The sequence below is a fragment of the Mytilus californianus genome, unplaced genomic scaffold, assembly GCF_021869535.1.
Source record: "Mytilus californianus isolate M0D057914Y unplaced genomic scaffold, xbMytCali1.0.p SCAF_1, whole genome shotgun sequence".
Taxonomy (NCBI): domain Eukaryota; kingdom Metazoa; phylum Mollusca; class Bivalvia; order Mytilida; family Mytilidae; genus Mytilus; species Mytilus californianus.
The window spans coordinates 67,935,819-67,950,065 of NW_026262581.1; the positions used below are offsets into that span (position 1 = coordinate 67,935,819).

General features: G+C 30.2%; 1 protein-coding gene across 2 annotated transcripts in view; it reads right to left on the minus strand.

Annotated features, from left to right (window-relative positions):
- Window positions 1-13,417, minus strand: part of LOC127706551 (laminin-like protein epi-1) — a 122,253-nt gene extending 108,836 nt beyond the window's left edge. For both annotated transcript variants that reach the window (XM_052211217.1, XM_052211209.1), the window contains exons 1-3: window positions 12,962-13,417; window positions 3,128-3,364; window positions 264-434 (exon numbers count right to left, since the gene is read on the minus strand). In XM_052211217.1, the coding sequence (XP_052067177.1) occupies window positions 264-434; window positions 3,128-3,364; window positions 12,962-13,378 (825 nt within the window). In that variant the 5' untranslated portion in view covers window positions 13,379-13,417. The remainder of the gene's footprint in view (window positions 1-263; window positions 435-3,127; window positions 3,365-12,961) is intronic.
- Between the last annotated feature and the right edge of the window lie 830 nt (window positions 13,418-14,247).

Consider the following 14,247-nt stretch of genomic DNA (forward strand, 5'->3'; position numbering starts at 1 on the left):
ATATAAGTTCTAAGTGGAAGAAATATTCTGTAATATTATTTACACTGGAACAAATATAACAGTATTTGTCCCGTACGAAATAAAGGGTATAGAATATTTGTTCCAACAGGAACAGATATGATGAAATTGTTTATAACAGTTTCCAGGGGAACTTCTGTTAGGCGGAACAAATATACGTTGACAACTCACAATCCTATTATTCACTATATCAAGATTTTTGTAAGTATAAAGTTGGTCTGGTCTGAAACACTGTTCTAACTTACCCTTCTAGTGACAGTTGGATCTTGTCTAGCCACAGCCATCAAATGTCCTAACAATGTTTTTGTTCTCAGGAGACGAAGTCTGACATTGGTCGCCTGTGTCCAGTCCTGTAGCTTCTCAGAAAATGTGAAATTCTTTGCATTTGGTCTGTTGTTAACCAAGGATACAACAATCTAGTGAAAATCAAATAATCTATGCTTTAAATTTGTGTCGTGTACTCAACCATTATCAACAAAGAACAATTTAAAGGTTAATTGATATCAAATTATGCCTTAGTTATACAACTTCTAATGATCTAGCTGTTTCTCTTATTTTTGAATCTTTTGATGCAGGATAAATTAAGCTGTAGAAGGCAGAGGTACATTGTAGTTTTTTTTTAATTTCTTTTATGACTGACAGAAATGTTGGTGGCCAAAAATCATAAAGAACATTTGAATTTGCATGTTGCCCAGTTCATCTTGAAATAGTCAACATTAAATTATGATAAGTTGAAACATATTTCACGGGCTAGTTCTGTATGTCATATGTTTATTTAAAGTTAGAAGCCAGTGCTTGTTGTTTGTTGCTGCATATCATATTTTTTTCATTTATTGTTTTGTACATAAATTGTTAGTTTTATTATTTGAATTGTTTGACATCTGGTCATGTCTTGGCCTTTTATAGATTGATTTATGGTATGGGTTTTGCTCATTGTTGAAGGCCATATGATGACCTATAGTTTCTTTTATCTACACAACTTGGTCTCTGGAGGATAGTTGTCTCTTTAGAGTCATACCACATCTTCTAATTTTTATAAGGAGCCTTAACAATGCACTATGTCCTTTTTTGGTTGTAATTTCACAATGAAATAAGTACAATTATCAAAGTGTACAGGAAATGTAATCATTTATATGTCTACAAGATTATATAAATTAACTTCAAGATCAAATCAAAGGAAAACGATGCTTATTTCAATTTGTTTAATAAAAATCATGTAAACTTTTTCAAATGAATTTCTTTTACTCTTGACCAATGTAAAAGGTACCAGACCAACGTAAAAGATACCAACTATATATCACAAATTGGAAGTCAAATTACTTGGCCATAAAATATTTATCCAAACATTTCGTAAGTACTTACAAACCATACAATAAATCTACTGTTGACATTATCAAGTAGATATAACCTTATACTAACACAGTAGTATATCAAACCTTATTTGTTCATGTTTATCAAGATATTTAAAATAAGTAGAACTTGAAGAAGCCACTTTATTAGTAAAGAGTCAAGAAAAGACAGAAATTTGTCTGATAAATACCTTTATATTGCTAAATATAAATGAAATGGGATTTAAACTAATTTAAAGGAAGATTTAATGTCTATATCTGAAGAATGTAAAATATATATATAATATAGTTTTCAAACCATGTGATGTGATATAAAATTAAAAGAAGAATGTGTCTGAGGACACGAATGCCCCCACTCAATTGAAATTTTCCAAGCTATAAAGGGGCATAACTATAGAACGGTAAGTGAATTGCTTCCAAAATTCAAACTCAGTCTGCAAGTTTTGGTTCCTAGCATTGTGTACGAGTTTCCTAAAATTTGCATGGTGCAAACTTGAAGTTAGAGTGCAGAAATGAAAAGGGAAGGACTGACGGACGCAAGGAAGGTCAAGGGTAGCACTTAATGCCCCCATTGCCTACGACGGGGACATAAAAATTTTAAATTTTGGTATAAATAGATGTTGTACAATGCATGTTATATAAACTATCATTTAATCATAAATAGTTGTACCGTTTATTAAATTCTTTTCATAATGATTATTTAAGCTAATAAGGATTGTTCACTTATATCTAGATTTTCAAAGGTTTTAAAAAAATTGTTGGTCTAGTTGATTAAAATTGTTCATGTTTATCGTGATATTTAAAATAAGTATAACTTGAAGAAGAAGTTACTTTATAAGATTGTAAAGGGAACAAAAAGACACAAATTTGTCTGATTAATTCCTTTATATTGTTAAAATATAAAAGAAATGGGATTTAAACAAATTTAAAGGAAGATTTGACTCGAGTCTATGAATGTATCATTTCTTGTGTAAATACTGATACAATGAAAATTTGCCCTCTCTCTTTCTCCTGTTGTTACATAGGCTAAAGATGTATGCCCTAAGGTAAACAAATTATGTGTGTTTATGGATTCCTGACCAACCCTAATTTTGAGCTTCAACCCTAGCATTTTTGTGAAGATTCCATCAGTTCACCATTAAATATTCATCAAGATATCTGTTGCTGTATCATTAAAGTTCTGTCACAATTTGGGACTAAATAGTTCAATACCATGATAATAAATGTCATTTTGTTCATTGACAAGACTACAAATGGAGAACTTCCAGTAAAGTTATCTATATAATACTGGAACCGTATGTCTTATAAAGATCACCAGAATAAATCTTGACCTAGATGCATCAGTCTTATAAAATTTGGTCAATACTAAACCCACCAATTTTTTTCTTAAGCCTTACTCTACACTACTTCTCAAACAAACAAATGTAATATGTGCTCTGGATAAAAACTACTAAACATGATATATAATACTGTAAATTAAAAAATTATTTCGAGGTTTTTATTAATGCGAATAATGAGAATAGGGGAGTATCACAATAATAAGAACTTGCATTCTGATATCTAATACATATATCTGTATGCAGATTTACCTGAAATCACAATAATTAATCTAGCATTTATGTCCATTCTTTGAAAATCGCAATAAAAAATGCTCCCAATACTTTCTGAATTTATGGTAGTAAAAATAATGGCATGCATATCATTGATTAGTTTCTCTAACAAACATTTTGAGTATTATTAACAATGTTCGGGGTATTTACCTCTCCATTTTCAAGGGGGACTATCTTGGAAAACTCTGTAGTACAAATGACACTGTCATCTTCAGCGATTTCTTGATCTGCTGGAGTGTTGAAGAATTTGATACAATCGCTTGGAGTATCTGCAAAGTATTGCCAGGGTTGAAAGGTTTTACCAAAATCCAGTGATCTTTCTAAAGCCCAAACTCCTGGTCTTGGGGAGTTGGCCATCTTGATGAAGATGTAAGCAACATGAAATTCCTGAAAATACATTATATTTATGAGTCCATAATTTTATAGAAAATAGATATATATATGTAAAAGACGAATATGGATAAATCTGACTGTGCATCTGTAAATCAGTGTCACAATTATCCCTAATGTCTTCCCACTTTCTTTCAGCCAGCCTCAAAAAGAGAAGTTGCTTCCCTCCATTATTTCCATGTAGTGCGAGCCCTGGTGTGATAATAAATATTTCTGATGAAAAGAATCAAATAATTTAAGCAATTGAAATGCGTCTTTTTACATTAGGACAGGAAATGAAAATGACAACAAAAAATAAACAAAAAGTTAGGATTTATAAAACATAATTTTAGATCAAATATTCCAATTGAAAATAGATATAGGAAGATGTGGTATGAGTGCCAATGAGACAACTCTCCATCCAAGTTACAATTTATAAAAGTAAACCATTATAGGTCAAGGTACGGCCTTCAACACGGAGCATTGGCTCACACCGAACAGCAAGCTATAAAGGGCCCCAAAAAATTACTACTGTAAAACCATTCAAACGGAAAAACCAACGGTCTAATCTATATAAAAACGAGAAACGAGAAACACGTATGAACTACATAAACAGAATCTATAACACACAAATTATTAAGCAGTAAGCAGCCAATTTACTATTTCAGTAAATAGATTTTGTATTTGATAAATATGATTAAGTAAATGGATTTTGCATTTGAGAAATATGATTAAGAATTTTCCTTGGCCTTTGAAATTTATCTACTTTTGTTCAAAAGCTAAAAGTATCTGAAAATTTATCACTAGGCAGGAAAGTTAACCTAATATTAATTTCAAGTTTATATACAAGTATCAAAAGATAACATTTTATGCTTAGTCAGCAATACAGTAAAAAATCAATCTATTTAAAACTAGATATTTAATTTTTGTATTTTTTGTATTTAAAGCTGTCTACCAAAGAACGATATGAATGATTTCCTGCTACCAATAATACATCAGCTATGAATAGGAAGAAATGATAATTATTTCTAGTGAAAACTGAAGATTATATACCTGTAGCTAAAATATACTACTATTTGGAAGTTGGGGCAAGATTGTGGATGAGATTAAATGCAACTATAACATGTCTAATGGGGTGATGGTTCAAATGTATTCCTATTCTAACAGAGTACACAAAATGTACATAACAAACAGGTCATGCAAATTCTTAAATAAACCCAAAAATAACATCTTAAATAAGAGATCATAGGACATTTTTTTAAACAAAACTATGTACCTCTTTGGACTTTCTTAAAGTAATGTCATTGTTGTAAATTAAAAAATAAGGAACAATTCAATGATATGGTTCAACACTTGCTTGATATCATTTTCTTCAAACCCTCTGACACTTAAGAATTTAAATGATCACCTAGGAGAATTTAATTCTAATGACAAATTTACAGATGAAAGACGAATTATACACACCATTTCTATAGGGTCGTTGTAAATCATCACAAATTTTAATATACAGTTTCAGAAATTTCTATCAAACTTGATTAAGAAATGATATGTTGTTAACCATATATATTCAGTCAGGGGAATTACTGAAATAAGTGATTTTTAAATAATTCATCTAAGTAGCAATTTAGAAATTCTGTGATTGTGTAGTTTTACCAAAGTTTTAAACATACAATTTTAGATTTTATCTAATTATTAGTACAATTGAAAAAAAAAATGGACCTTTTGCTTCTTTCAAGTAGCAAGGTTTATGTCTTTAATGCAATCTTTCATCTCTAAATTCTAAATTTGTTGAACAAATTGCTATATTGAAGGCTTTACATAATGATCTGATACTTTTTTTCCAGCAGTGGGAGTATTTTCCTATAAAATTCATGGTTTTAGCTTTCAGATCAAGTAATAAAATTTTATTGTTCATGGGTGTTGAAAATAGTGGGGTAAATTAATAAATAATACTTAAAGAAGCGATTTTTTGGAAGAAATTGAGTTAAGATACTTAAACAAGTGAATTTTATTACATTATCCTAGATTGAGTACAGGGTCATCACCTGACATGACCCCCATCTTATAAACACAGATTTTGGTTTGATAATTTTAGCATCATAATTAGTCCCAGGATCATTAGTAATATATATATTTAAAGTACAATAAAATAAAATCACTAAGTCTAGTATTTATTTGTACCACTTAAATAGGTGATTATTAAAAAAAAGACTATTCTTACTTTTAACTTGAATAAGTGTCTTAAATCACCCATTTAAGTAATTCCCCTGACTGATAATTCAAGATATGAATATAAGAAAAGAAAAATGTTGTTTTGTTTCATTTATCAAAACTGTTTTCATTTGAAAACAAATGTTAGCCAACAGAAGATCCAAGTACTAATTTCAGTGCAACTGGTTTCCTCTATAAATAAAGTTTTATAGCTAAAGATCTATTTCATGTATTTGTTACTTATCCTACGATAAAATAAAGCTAGAAATTCCAGCCTAAAAATGAATATGCAATATATACAACTTATTTGTACTCACTACGAAAAAAGCCAGTTGACCTTTCAGTTTCTTAAGTACAAATAAAGGGACATAACTGAAGAACAGATAAAAGTGACGCTACCCAAATTACAGCCTAAAAATAAATATGCAATATACACAACTTATTTGTACTCACTACGAAAAAAAATCAGTTGACCTTTCAGTGTCTTAAGTACAAATAAAGGTACATAACTGAAGAACAGTAAAAGTGACCCTACCCAAGTTTTGTGCTAATAAGTATTGTGTATAAGTTTCATAATATTTGGTTGAGGCAAACTTAAGAGAAAGGAAACGAAAAATTCAGCAATTTTTCCATTTGTAAAGGGGCATAACTTTAAAACAGTTAAAGTGACGCCACCAAAATTCAAACTTTATCTGTTTTTGTGGTAATAAGCATTGTGTATAAGTTCCTAACATTTGGTTGAGGCAAACTAAAGTTAGAGAATGGAAACCAATTTGGGACGTACGGACGGACGGACAAGGGTAAAACTTAATGCCCCCTCCGTTACGGCGGGTGCATAAAAATAGGGAGATGTGGTATGATTGCCAATGAGACAACTATCATAGTATGTTTATCCTGCAAGGATAAAACTGAATTTCTGAGCCATTAAAGAATTTGACATTGCTTGGATGGAGACTATGAATTGAAGAGGACACCAAAATGAACTGTGATGTAAAACAAAAATTTGAAAGCAAACTGTTCTCTTGCAACAGACGAATGATACCAGAAGGGAATAACTGTATTCTATACTGATATTGCTTCGGTTTATCTGTGCATCTGTATTTGTAGATAAATATTGACCCATTTGCAGGATGAAATACACTTTTGGATTTTTTCCAATTTTATAATTTTCTTTATCTAAATAATGCACTTTTGATTCTAATTAAACTTAATAGATATAAGAAGATGTGGTATGAGTGCCAATGAGACAACTCTCCATCCAAGTCAAAATTTATAAAAGTAAACCACTATAGGTCAAAGTACGGTCTTCAACACGGAGCCTTGGCTCACACCAAACAGCAAGCTATAAAGGGCCCCAAAAATTACTAGTGTAAAACCATTCAAACGGGAAAACCAACGGTCTAATCTATATAAAAAAGGAGAAACGAGAAACACTTATGAACCACATCAACAAACGACAACTACTGAACATCAGATTTCTGACTTAGGACAGGTGCAAACAATTGCAGCGGGTTTAAATGTTTTAATGGTACCAAACCTTCATCCTTATCTGAAACAATAGTGTAACATCACAACATAAAAGACACACTATAAATTATCAATTGAAATGGCTTAACTCAATCAAAAGACATATTAACACTAGTGAACATACACTGAACAAATAAATTTGATCTATGATACAATGTAAATACAAAATAGAAAATAAAGAAACTAAGGGAAGAATAATTAAAGTAACATGTTATACCGCTGTGAAATGTTAAACAATTTAAGAAAAACAATATGCTTGAACAAAAATATCAGCCATTTGCAATTACTTTAAAACACAGGTAAATGAAAATATTTTTGTTGTTAGGTATACGTGTACAGTTCAAATGGAGAAAGGAAATATTTTTACAAAATAAATAATTTTGATGTTCAACATGGTTAAGAACTATAGGAAAAATGTTAAAAAACAATAAGATATGGGGGGAAGTCTATCCTTTTATAATCATATTAATATATAAAGAATTATTTATTGAAATTGTTCAAATTTTAAATTTTTCTTAGATTAAATGTATTATTTTAAAAAGTTAATTGAAATTAATATGGTGCCTGTTTATTTTGGACTGATGAGTTTGAATGTCCATTTGGTATCTTTCGCCTATCTTTTATCACAGAAATTTAAGTGTACATGTAGTATCTCTCAATCTAATTAAAATAAAAGTCTTTCTTACAATTATCTTGCACCACTATGTTCCAATTTCTGTTCTGATAATTATGAAGTTTCTATACATTCTTGCCAGTTATAGCTATTTGCGCTGAGGTGGCAAAAAGCCAACATCTATATAATTCTGTCTCCAAATTTTTAATGGATTGATTTATAAGATCAAAACCTGAGAATCCTATAAGGGTTTTCACATTATTTCTTCAAATGTATAAATAATGAAAGTTCATTTATCCACAAAATAAATAATTTTGATGTTCAACATGGTTAAGTATTACAGGAAAAATGTTAAAAAACGATAAGATATGAGGAGAAGTCTATCCTTTTATAATCATATTATTATATATAAAGAATCATTTATTGAAATTGTTCAAATTTTCAATTTTTCTTAGATTAAATGTATTATTTTAAAAAGTTAATTGAAATTAATATGGTGGAAACAAGTTCTTGGACCTCTTTTTTTTTTTTGGCATTATGCTACCAGGTGACATTGACTTTAGCATGACCTCCAACATAGATATTTAAAACATTGGAAACCATTGCACTAAGTTTAGTGACATTAAATAAATGAGGTGACCTCTTTAGTGGGTGAAATATGTACATGTACATTGTACAAATGTTTAACAAACATGTTGGAATATACTAAGGAACAAGTATGTCAGTGAAATAGAATAAGAATAAGAATAAGAATAAGAATATTTATTATTCCAATCAAGGGCCCTTGATGGGCAGCATAACATGTACACATAAAACAATACATCATGATTTGTAACAGAAAAACATTTTTATATAAAAATAAATATGAAATACAAAAAACAAATATACCCTAATGACCCAAATTATCAGATGACATTGACCTTTCATCTATGTTCTTGCATGCAAGCCCAAAATTGAAAGATGCTGCATCCAGCCCTCTTCAGGGTGTCTTACATCTTCAAAAATGTTTCCCCTTGTTCTCCTTCATGTAGGTAAATGTACAAATGTATATACTTACATGTACAAATGTATATACTTACATGTACAAATACACTTTGTGATTTACATTATGTATTATTGACTTATTTCCTAATGCATTAGTTTATCCCAGTCTGTTAATGATAGATTACATCTGATAAATTATGTTGATAAACAATTGTTAAAATTTAAATATGATTACATAACAGAAGTAATTGGAAATCCTTGCACATTTTTTTATAAAGCTAAACTTTTGAGCAATGAATTGTGATTTTAAAATGACTTTGAGTTATATTTATAAATCATTATTGACTGAACATGTTCCACCCTTGTAAACAGGAACAGCATACTATGAAAAACTATAAAGAATCAAGTCAAAATCAGATGATTTTATTATTTAAACATAAAAAATAATATAGAGTTATTTCCCTTGATAAAGAACTTACTTTCAACTAAATGTTTGGGACTACATGTAATTGTTGGAGATGAAAATTTACGAATTGTGAATAAATTCACATTGAAAATAAGAGTTATTGACATTGATAAATGTTAATTGTTGTAAACTGTAACCCAAAACCATGTATCAAATGGTTTTCTGACACTATTCATAAATATCAACAGATCAATTTACACAAAATAAACCAGTAATGTGGAATTCTATGTATTTCAAAATTGAGCATATTTTTAATCACTTCTTTTCTACCTGTACATATAAATCTGTATAAATTTGAAGAAACTAATATTATATATAAAAAAAAATGAATATTAAATTGCATATTCATTCATCACAATTTATAAATTCCCATTTCTTAAATTACATACCGGTACATGTAAAAGCAACATATTTACACATTTATATATGTGCAATTTTATACATGTGTTCTTGTTATGATAAGTCATATGGTTGTCATAGAAACAAAATCTGCAAGAAAGCAATTTTTGTTTTTCTTCACTGATTGTAAGGCCATGCTAAAAACATTTTCAGCAGTAATAATACTTGCACTACCAGACAGAATATTCAATAAGTTGACTTGTTGATGCCTTAAGGGTTTTTGTTTTGTTGGGTTTCTGTAAAATAGATTTACAACTCACATCTTTTATGTTTATGAACATTACATTAGACCAAAGTACCATTTGAAAATTAAGTTTCTTTGCAAAACATTGGTTATTTGAATAACCCAAAAACTATATACTGACTTCTTAAAATCCAAATATAATTTTTATCATTCCTGATCATATATGGGTCTTCAAAAATAAAGTAAAAGTTAAAAAAGACAAGAAAGACAAAGCTCCTGTAAAATGTAAATGTAGATAAGCTGTGTATTCCTTCATTACTTGAAACTCTTCAGAAACATCATCGTCATGCTTCTGTTGTTGAACTCACAGATTTTATGAAAACATTTATGAAAATATGACAATCAATGTAGAATAAAGTTAACTCTATCAAAGCCTGATACACTAACAGTTAAAATGATTTTTTTTTTAGATGACTGGTTAATACTTTTTAATTTCCTTTGTACATTTTGTGTAAATACAATAAACCAAAACAAAAACCATAATCAACACTGGATGGCCCTTAGGGTCCTCTGCCACAAAACATATAAATATATTTGCCAAATTATTGTGGAGCAGGATCTGTTTACCCTTCCATTAGTTCTGAGATCACCCCAGGTTTTTGCTGGGGTTTGTGTTGCTCAGTCTTTAATTTTCTATGTTGTGTTTTGTGTACTGTTGTTTGTCTTTAGATCTTTTTCTTTTTTTACCATGGCGTTGCCTGTTTATTTTGGACTGATGAGTTTGAATGTCCATTTGGTATCTTTCGCCTATCTTTTATCACAGAAATTTAAGTGTACATGTAGTATCTCTCAATCTAGTTAAAATAAAAGTCTTTCTTACAATAATCTTACAACACTATGTTCCAATTTCTGTTCTGATAATTATAAAGTTTCTATACATTCTTGCCAGTTATAGCTATTTGCGCTGAGGTGGCAAAAAGACAACATCTATGAAATTTCTGTCTCCAAATTTTTAATGGATTGATTTTAAGATCAAAACCTGAGAATCCTATATATAAGGGTCTTCACATTATTTCTTCAACTGTATAAATAATGAAAGTTTCATTTATCCATTATTTCACATTTTGATTTCTCATGATCAAAATCTAGAGCTTGTTGAAGGGTTTGACAATCTAGAGCTTTTTGAATGGTTTGACAATTTAGAGCTGGTGAATTGGTATCAAGATTCAGAGCTACTGGAATGGTTTGAACATTTAGAGCTTGTAGAATGGTTTGATATATAGTTTACATGTAGAGCCTGTGAAATGGTTTGACCATTTAGAGCTTGTGAAATGGTTTGAAGATTAAAAGCTTCTGAATGGTTTAAAGATTTAAATTTAAAGAGTTCATGGCATGAAGAACTTCCTAATTGTGATGTAAATGGGTTATTATCTGTATTCATGCACTGGTTAAGGTTTTATAAAGAATGGTATGGTCGACAAGTGCATAAATATTAAGGGCCAAAAAATATATAAGTATGTTTTGATTTATGCCTCCAGTCATGAAAAATTAGGGTGATCACAATTCCATCTTTTTTTGCATGACAAAATCTGGAAAATAACAAGTTTTTTCTTCCAAGTCCAATCCATATTTACATAACACATACAATTACAGTATTTACATAACATATACTGGTAATTGGCACATGCATTATGGGACTTTTGTAATTTTGAAGTTCTGACAACTTTTCTATCAATTTTGGTCAATCTTATCACAAATTTGACTGAAAAGGTCAGCTAAAATAGGATTTGTAGTCAACTCGAATGACACAAAAGCCTACATGTATTTCATGAATAATTTTTTGACATGGGAATAAAATGTTATAGGGTTTGTGATCAAACACAAGGTCAGTCGGGCAGCAGAAAAGACTTATACATGTATCTATCTTGGCCTAAGACACATATATACATATTTTGTACCTAAAGTACTGAAATTAGGATCTCTATGATAAGTTTATTTTTACTTTTATTGTTAAATCACAGCCTAACTCACAAGTTCAAATTTTTTCCACAAGTACAACTCAACATTGTTACAAGGATCAGGTGCCTTTTGTACTTTTGTACATCTTTTGAATCCAACATTTATTCTTTATAGTGCATGTACATATAGTAAACTAACCAGAAAGTTCATTACAAAGTTTTTCTGTAGGCAGAATAGGCAAGATGGTACAAATTAAATGTACATGTATACATTTGTACATAGTATATGCATTTTTTACATTTTGATTGACTGTGGTTAAAAGTATTTCTAACAATGGATAATAAGTACTTGATACAAATGAACTCTTAATAATGAATCAACTTTTCCAGAATCCTCAGAGGTTAAGAGGTGGTCACGCACAGATGAAAGTCAGTGAGAAAATATTACTGCACAGGAAATACCTTCTTGTGAAAAAGTGAATGAATGGATTCTTATGTAATTGTTGATACTATCTACATGTATGTATACGTGTATGGGAGTTCAAAATGTTCCTATACATTGTACCTTTTATTTGGTAAAAAGAGGACGACAGTCTTTAATTATTTTACAATGAAAGTCTGTCAAACTAATTTTAAAAAGGTTGAATAATATTTTCATAATTGTAGATAATGGTATGCTTGCAACATCTTATTATTCAAATTAAGTCAATTCAACTTGAAGAAAAATTAATGCATTTTTTTTAAGTGTCAAAAGTAAAATTTGATAAATAGAAAATTTTCATTTATTTGTGAACTATTCTTAGCCCTTAGGGAATTTAATGGGTTTTGTCAAAACTGTTAATCTGGCTACCTTGGCTTAGAGCCTTAGATGTCATATCAGTACAGAATAAGAACAAAAAAACCTAAATTTTAACAATAAAAGTATAATTGTATCTATAGTTAACTTTTTCATGTTTATATAACTATTGACAGACCCCCCTTTTTACATACATTTGTACATGAATATAAACATGCATTTGTATTTTTTTACTTTCAAGCTGCATACAACTTAACGATATATAATCGTCATACTGTTTAATCAATTACTCAAAATCCAAGAAGAAGACAAAGTAAAGCAAGGAAATACATTTTGTGTATGTGAAAGAGTGAGCTGGGACCCCCCCCCCCTTTTCAGTAAATTGAAACTGTAATGTACACCAAATCCCTCCCCTCATCAGTCACTTAAATTCCAGCATGCGGACTTTTTATTACTGTTTAATACTAATAATATTACCTGTCCTAAATTGATTGTAAGGTTGACTTCGTTGTATTTCAAGTCCCTGGAGAGAGGGGGACTCTGCCACCATCTTTCTGTACCATCTATAGCAAATTCTGCAGGATGTTCTTTTGTTGATCTGATGGTTCCCTCAGAACTAGGAACCTCACAAAGATCACAATTTTGTCCTTCCATTATAGTAACTTCATTAGTTGGTGTAAATCTATTTGCATATTCGCCGGTTGCACCTGTAAGTTTACAAAATAACTCTCGTCCTGAAACTCCAACTCCGCATGTTGCACTTGCTATTATTTCTTGCGACTGTGCAAGATTGAAGTAAGGCGGTGTTAAAAACTGGTCCTGTGTAAAAACTAAAACTGTTTTGTTTAAAACTAAAAGTAAAATCAGTAAGGGAATAACTTCCCACACCGCCATTGTCAAAATCCTTTCATTCAATGAGTACAGGGTGAAATGTTTGGACTGTTCTATTTAACGGGGAGAGATAAGTCGTTTATTGATTAATTTCCCAGGTATTTTGTGAGACTTGTGTTATGTCAATCATTATGTAATCAAGAAATACTTAATTGTATTTAATCTTTAACTTCAAGGTCGACTTGTAGAGCTGGATAAACAGTTGTATGTTAAATAATGCAATAACTGACACACCTTCAATAAAATGGTTGAACCCATCACGGCCAGATTATGTTACATGTGCATTAGCACTGCTGCAGCCTATTTTAATTTAGTTAACAATATGCACACACCAATTTCGAACATTTATTTTCATGAAATTTATTCAAGTTATGTGGAATAAAATTGAGTTTTGCACTAGTCACATGTAATTAAAGGACGTCATGGGTTATCAAGGATTTGAAATTGTACTATACAAATCCTTGGTTATCAAGTAATCTCAGCCGCCCTGCAGTCAGAAAGGCAAATATACAGTATTATCTTAAATTCGTATAGATATCACAAACATCTTTATCATGTATTTGATTATATAATATACAAATCACCATGGTGACAGAGAGATGAAATGGGCAATAAAAGAATGATAGCAGTCATATAATACAAATTCTTTCATTTTTTTTCGACTAGAAACTGTTTCGACCAACTGCACAATATTTATATTTTCTTATTGGACAGACATACTTGGTGATGATAATACGTTGCGCCTAATGGTTGCAGACTTATGATACCAATTTCCCGCTGAATTTTATATTATAGGGTTTCCAATTTTCATTTGGGAAAAAGGATCACAGTTTTCAGTTCAAATTCTTTAACCTATGAACGGTTTTCTGAAC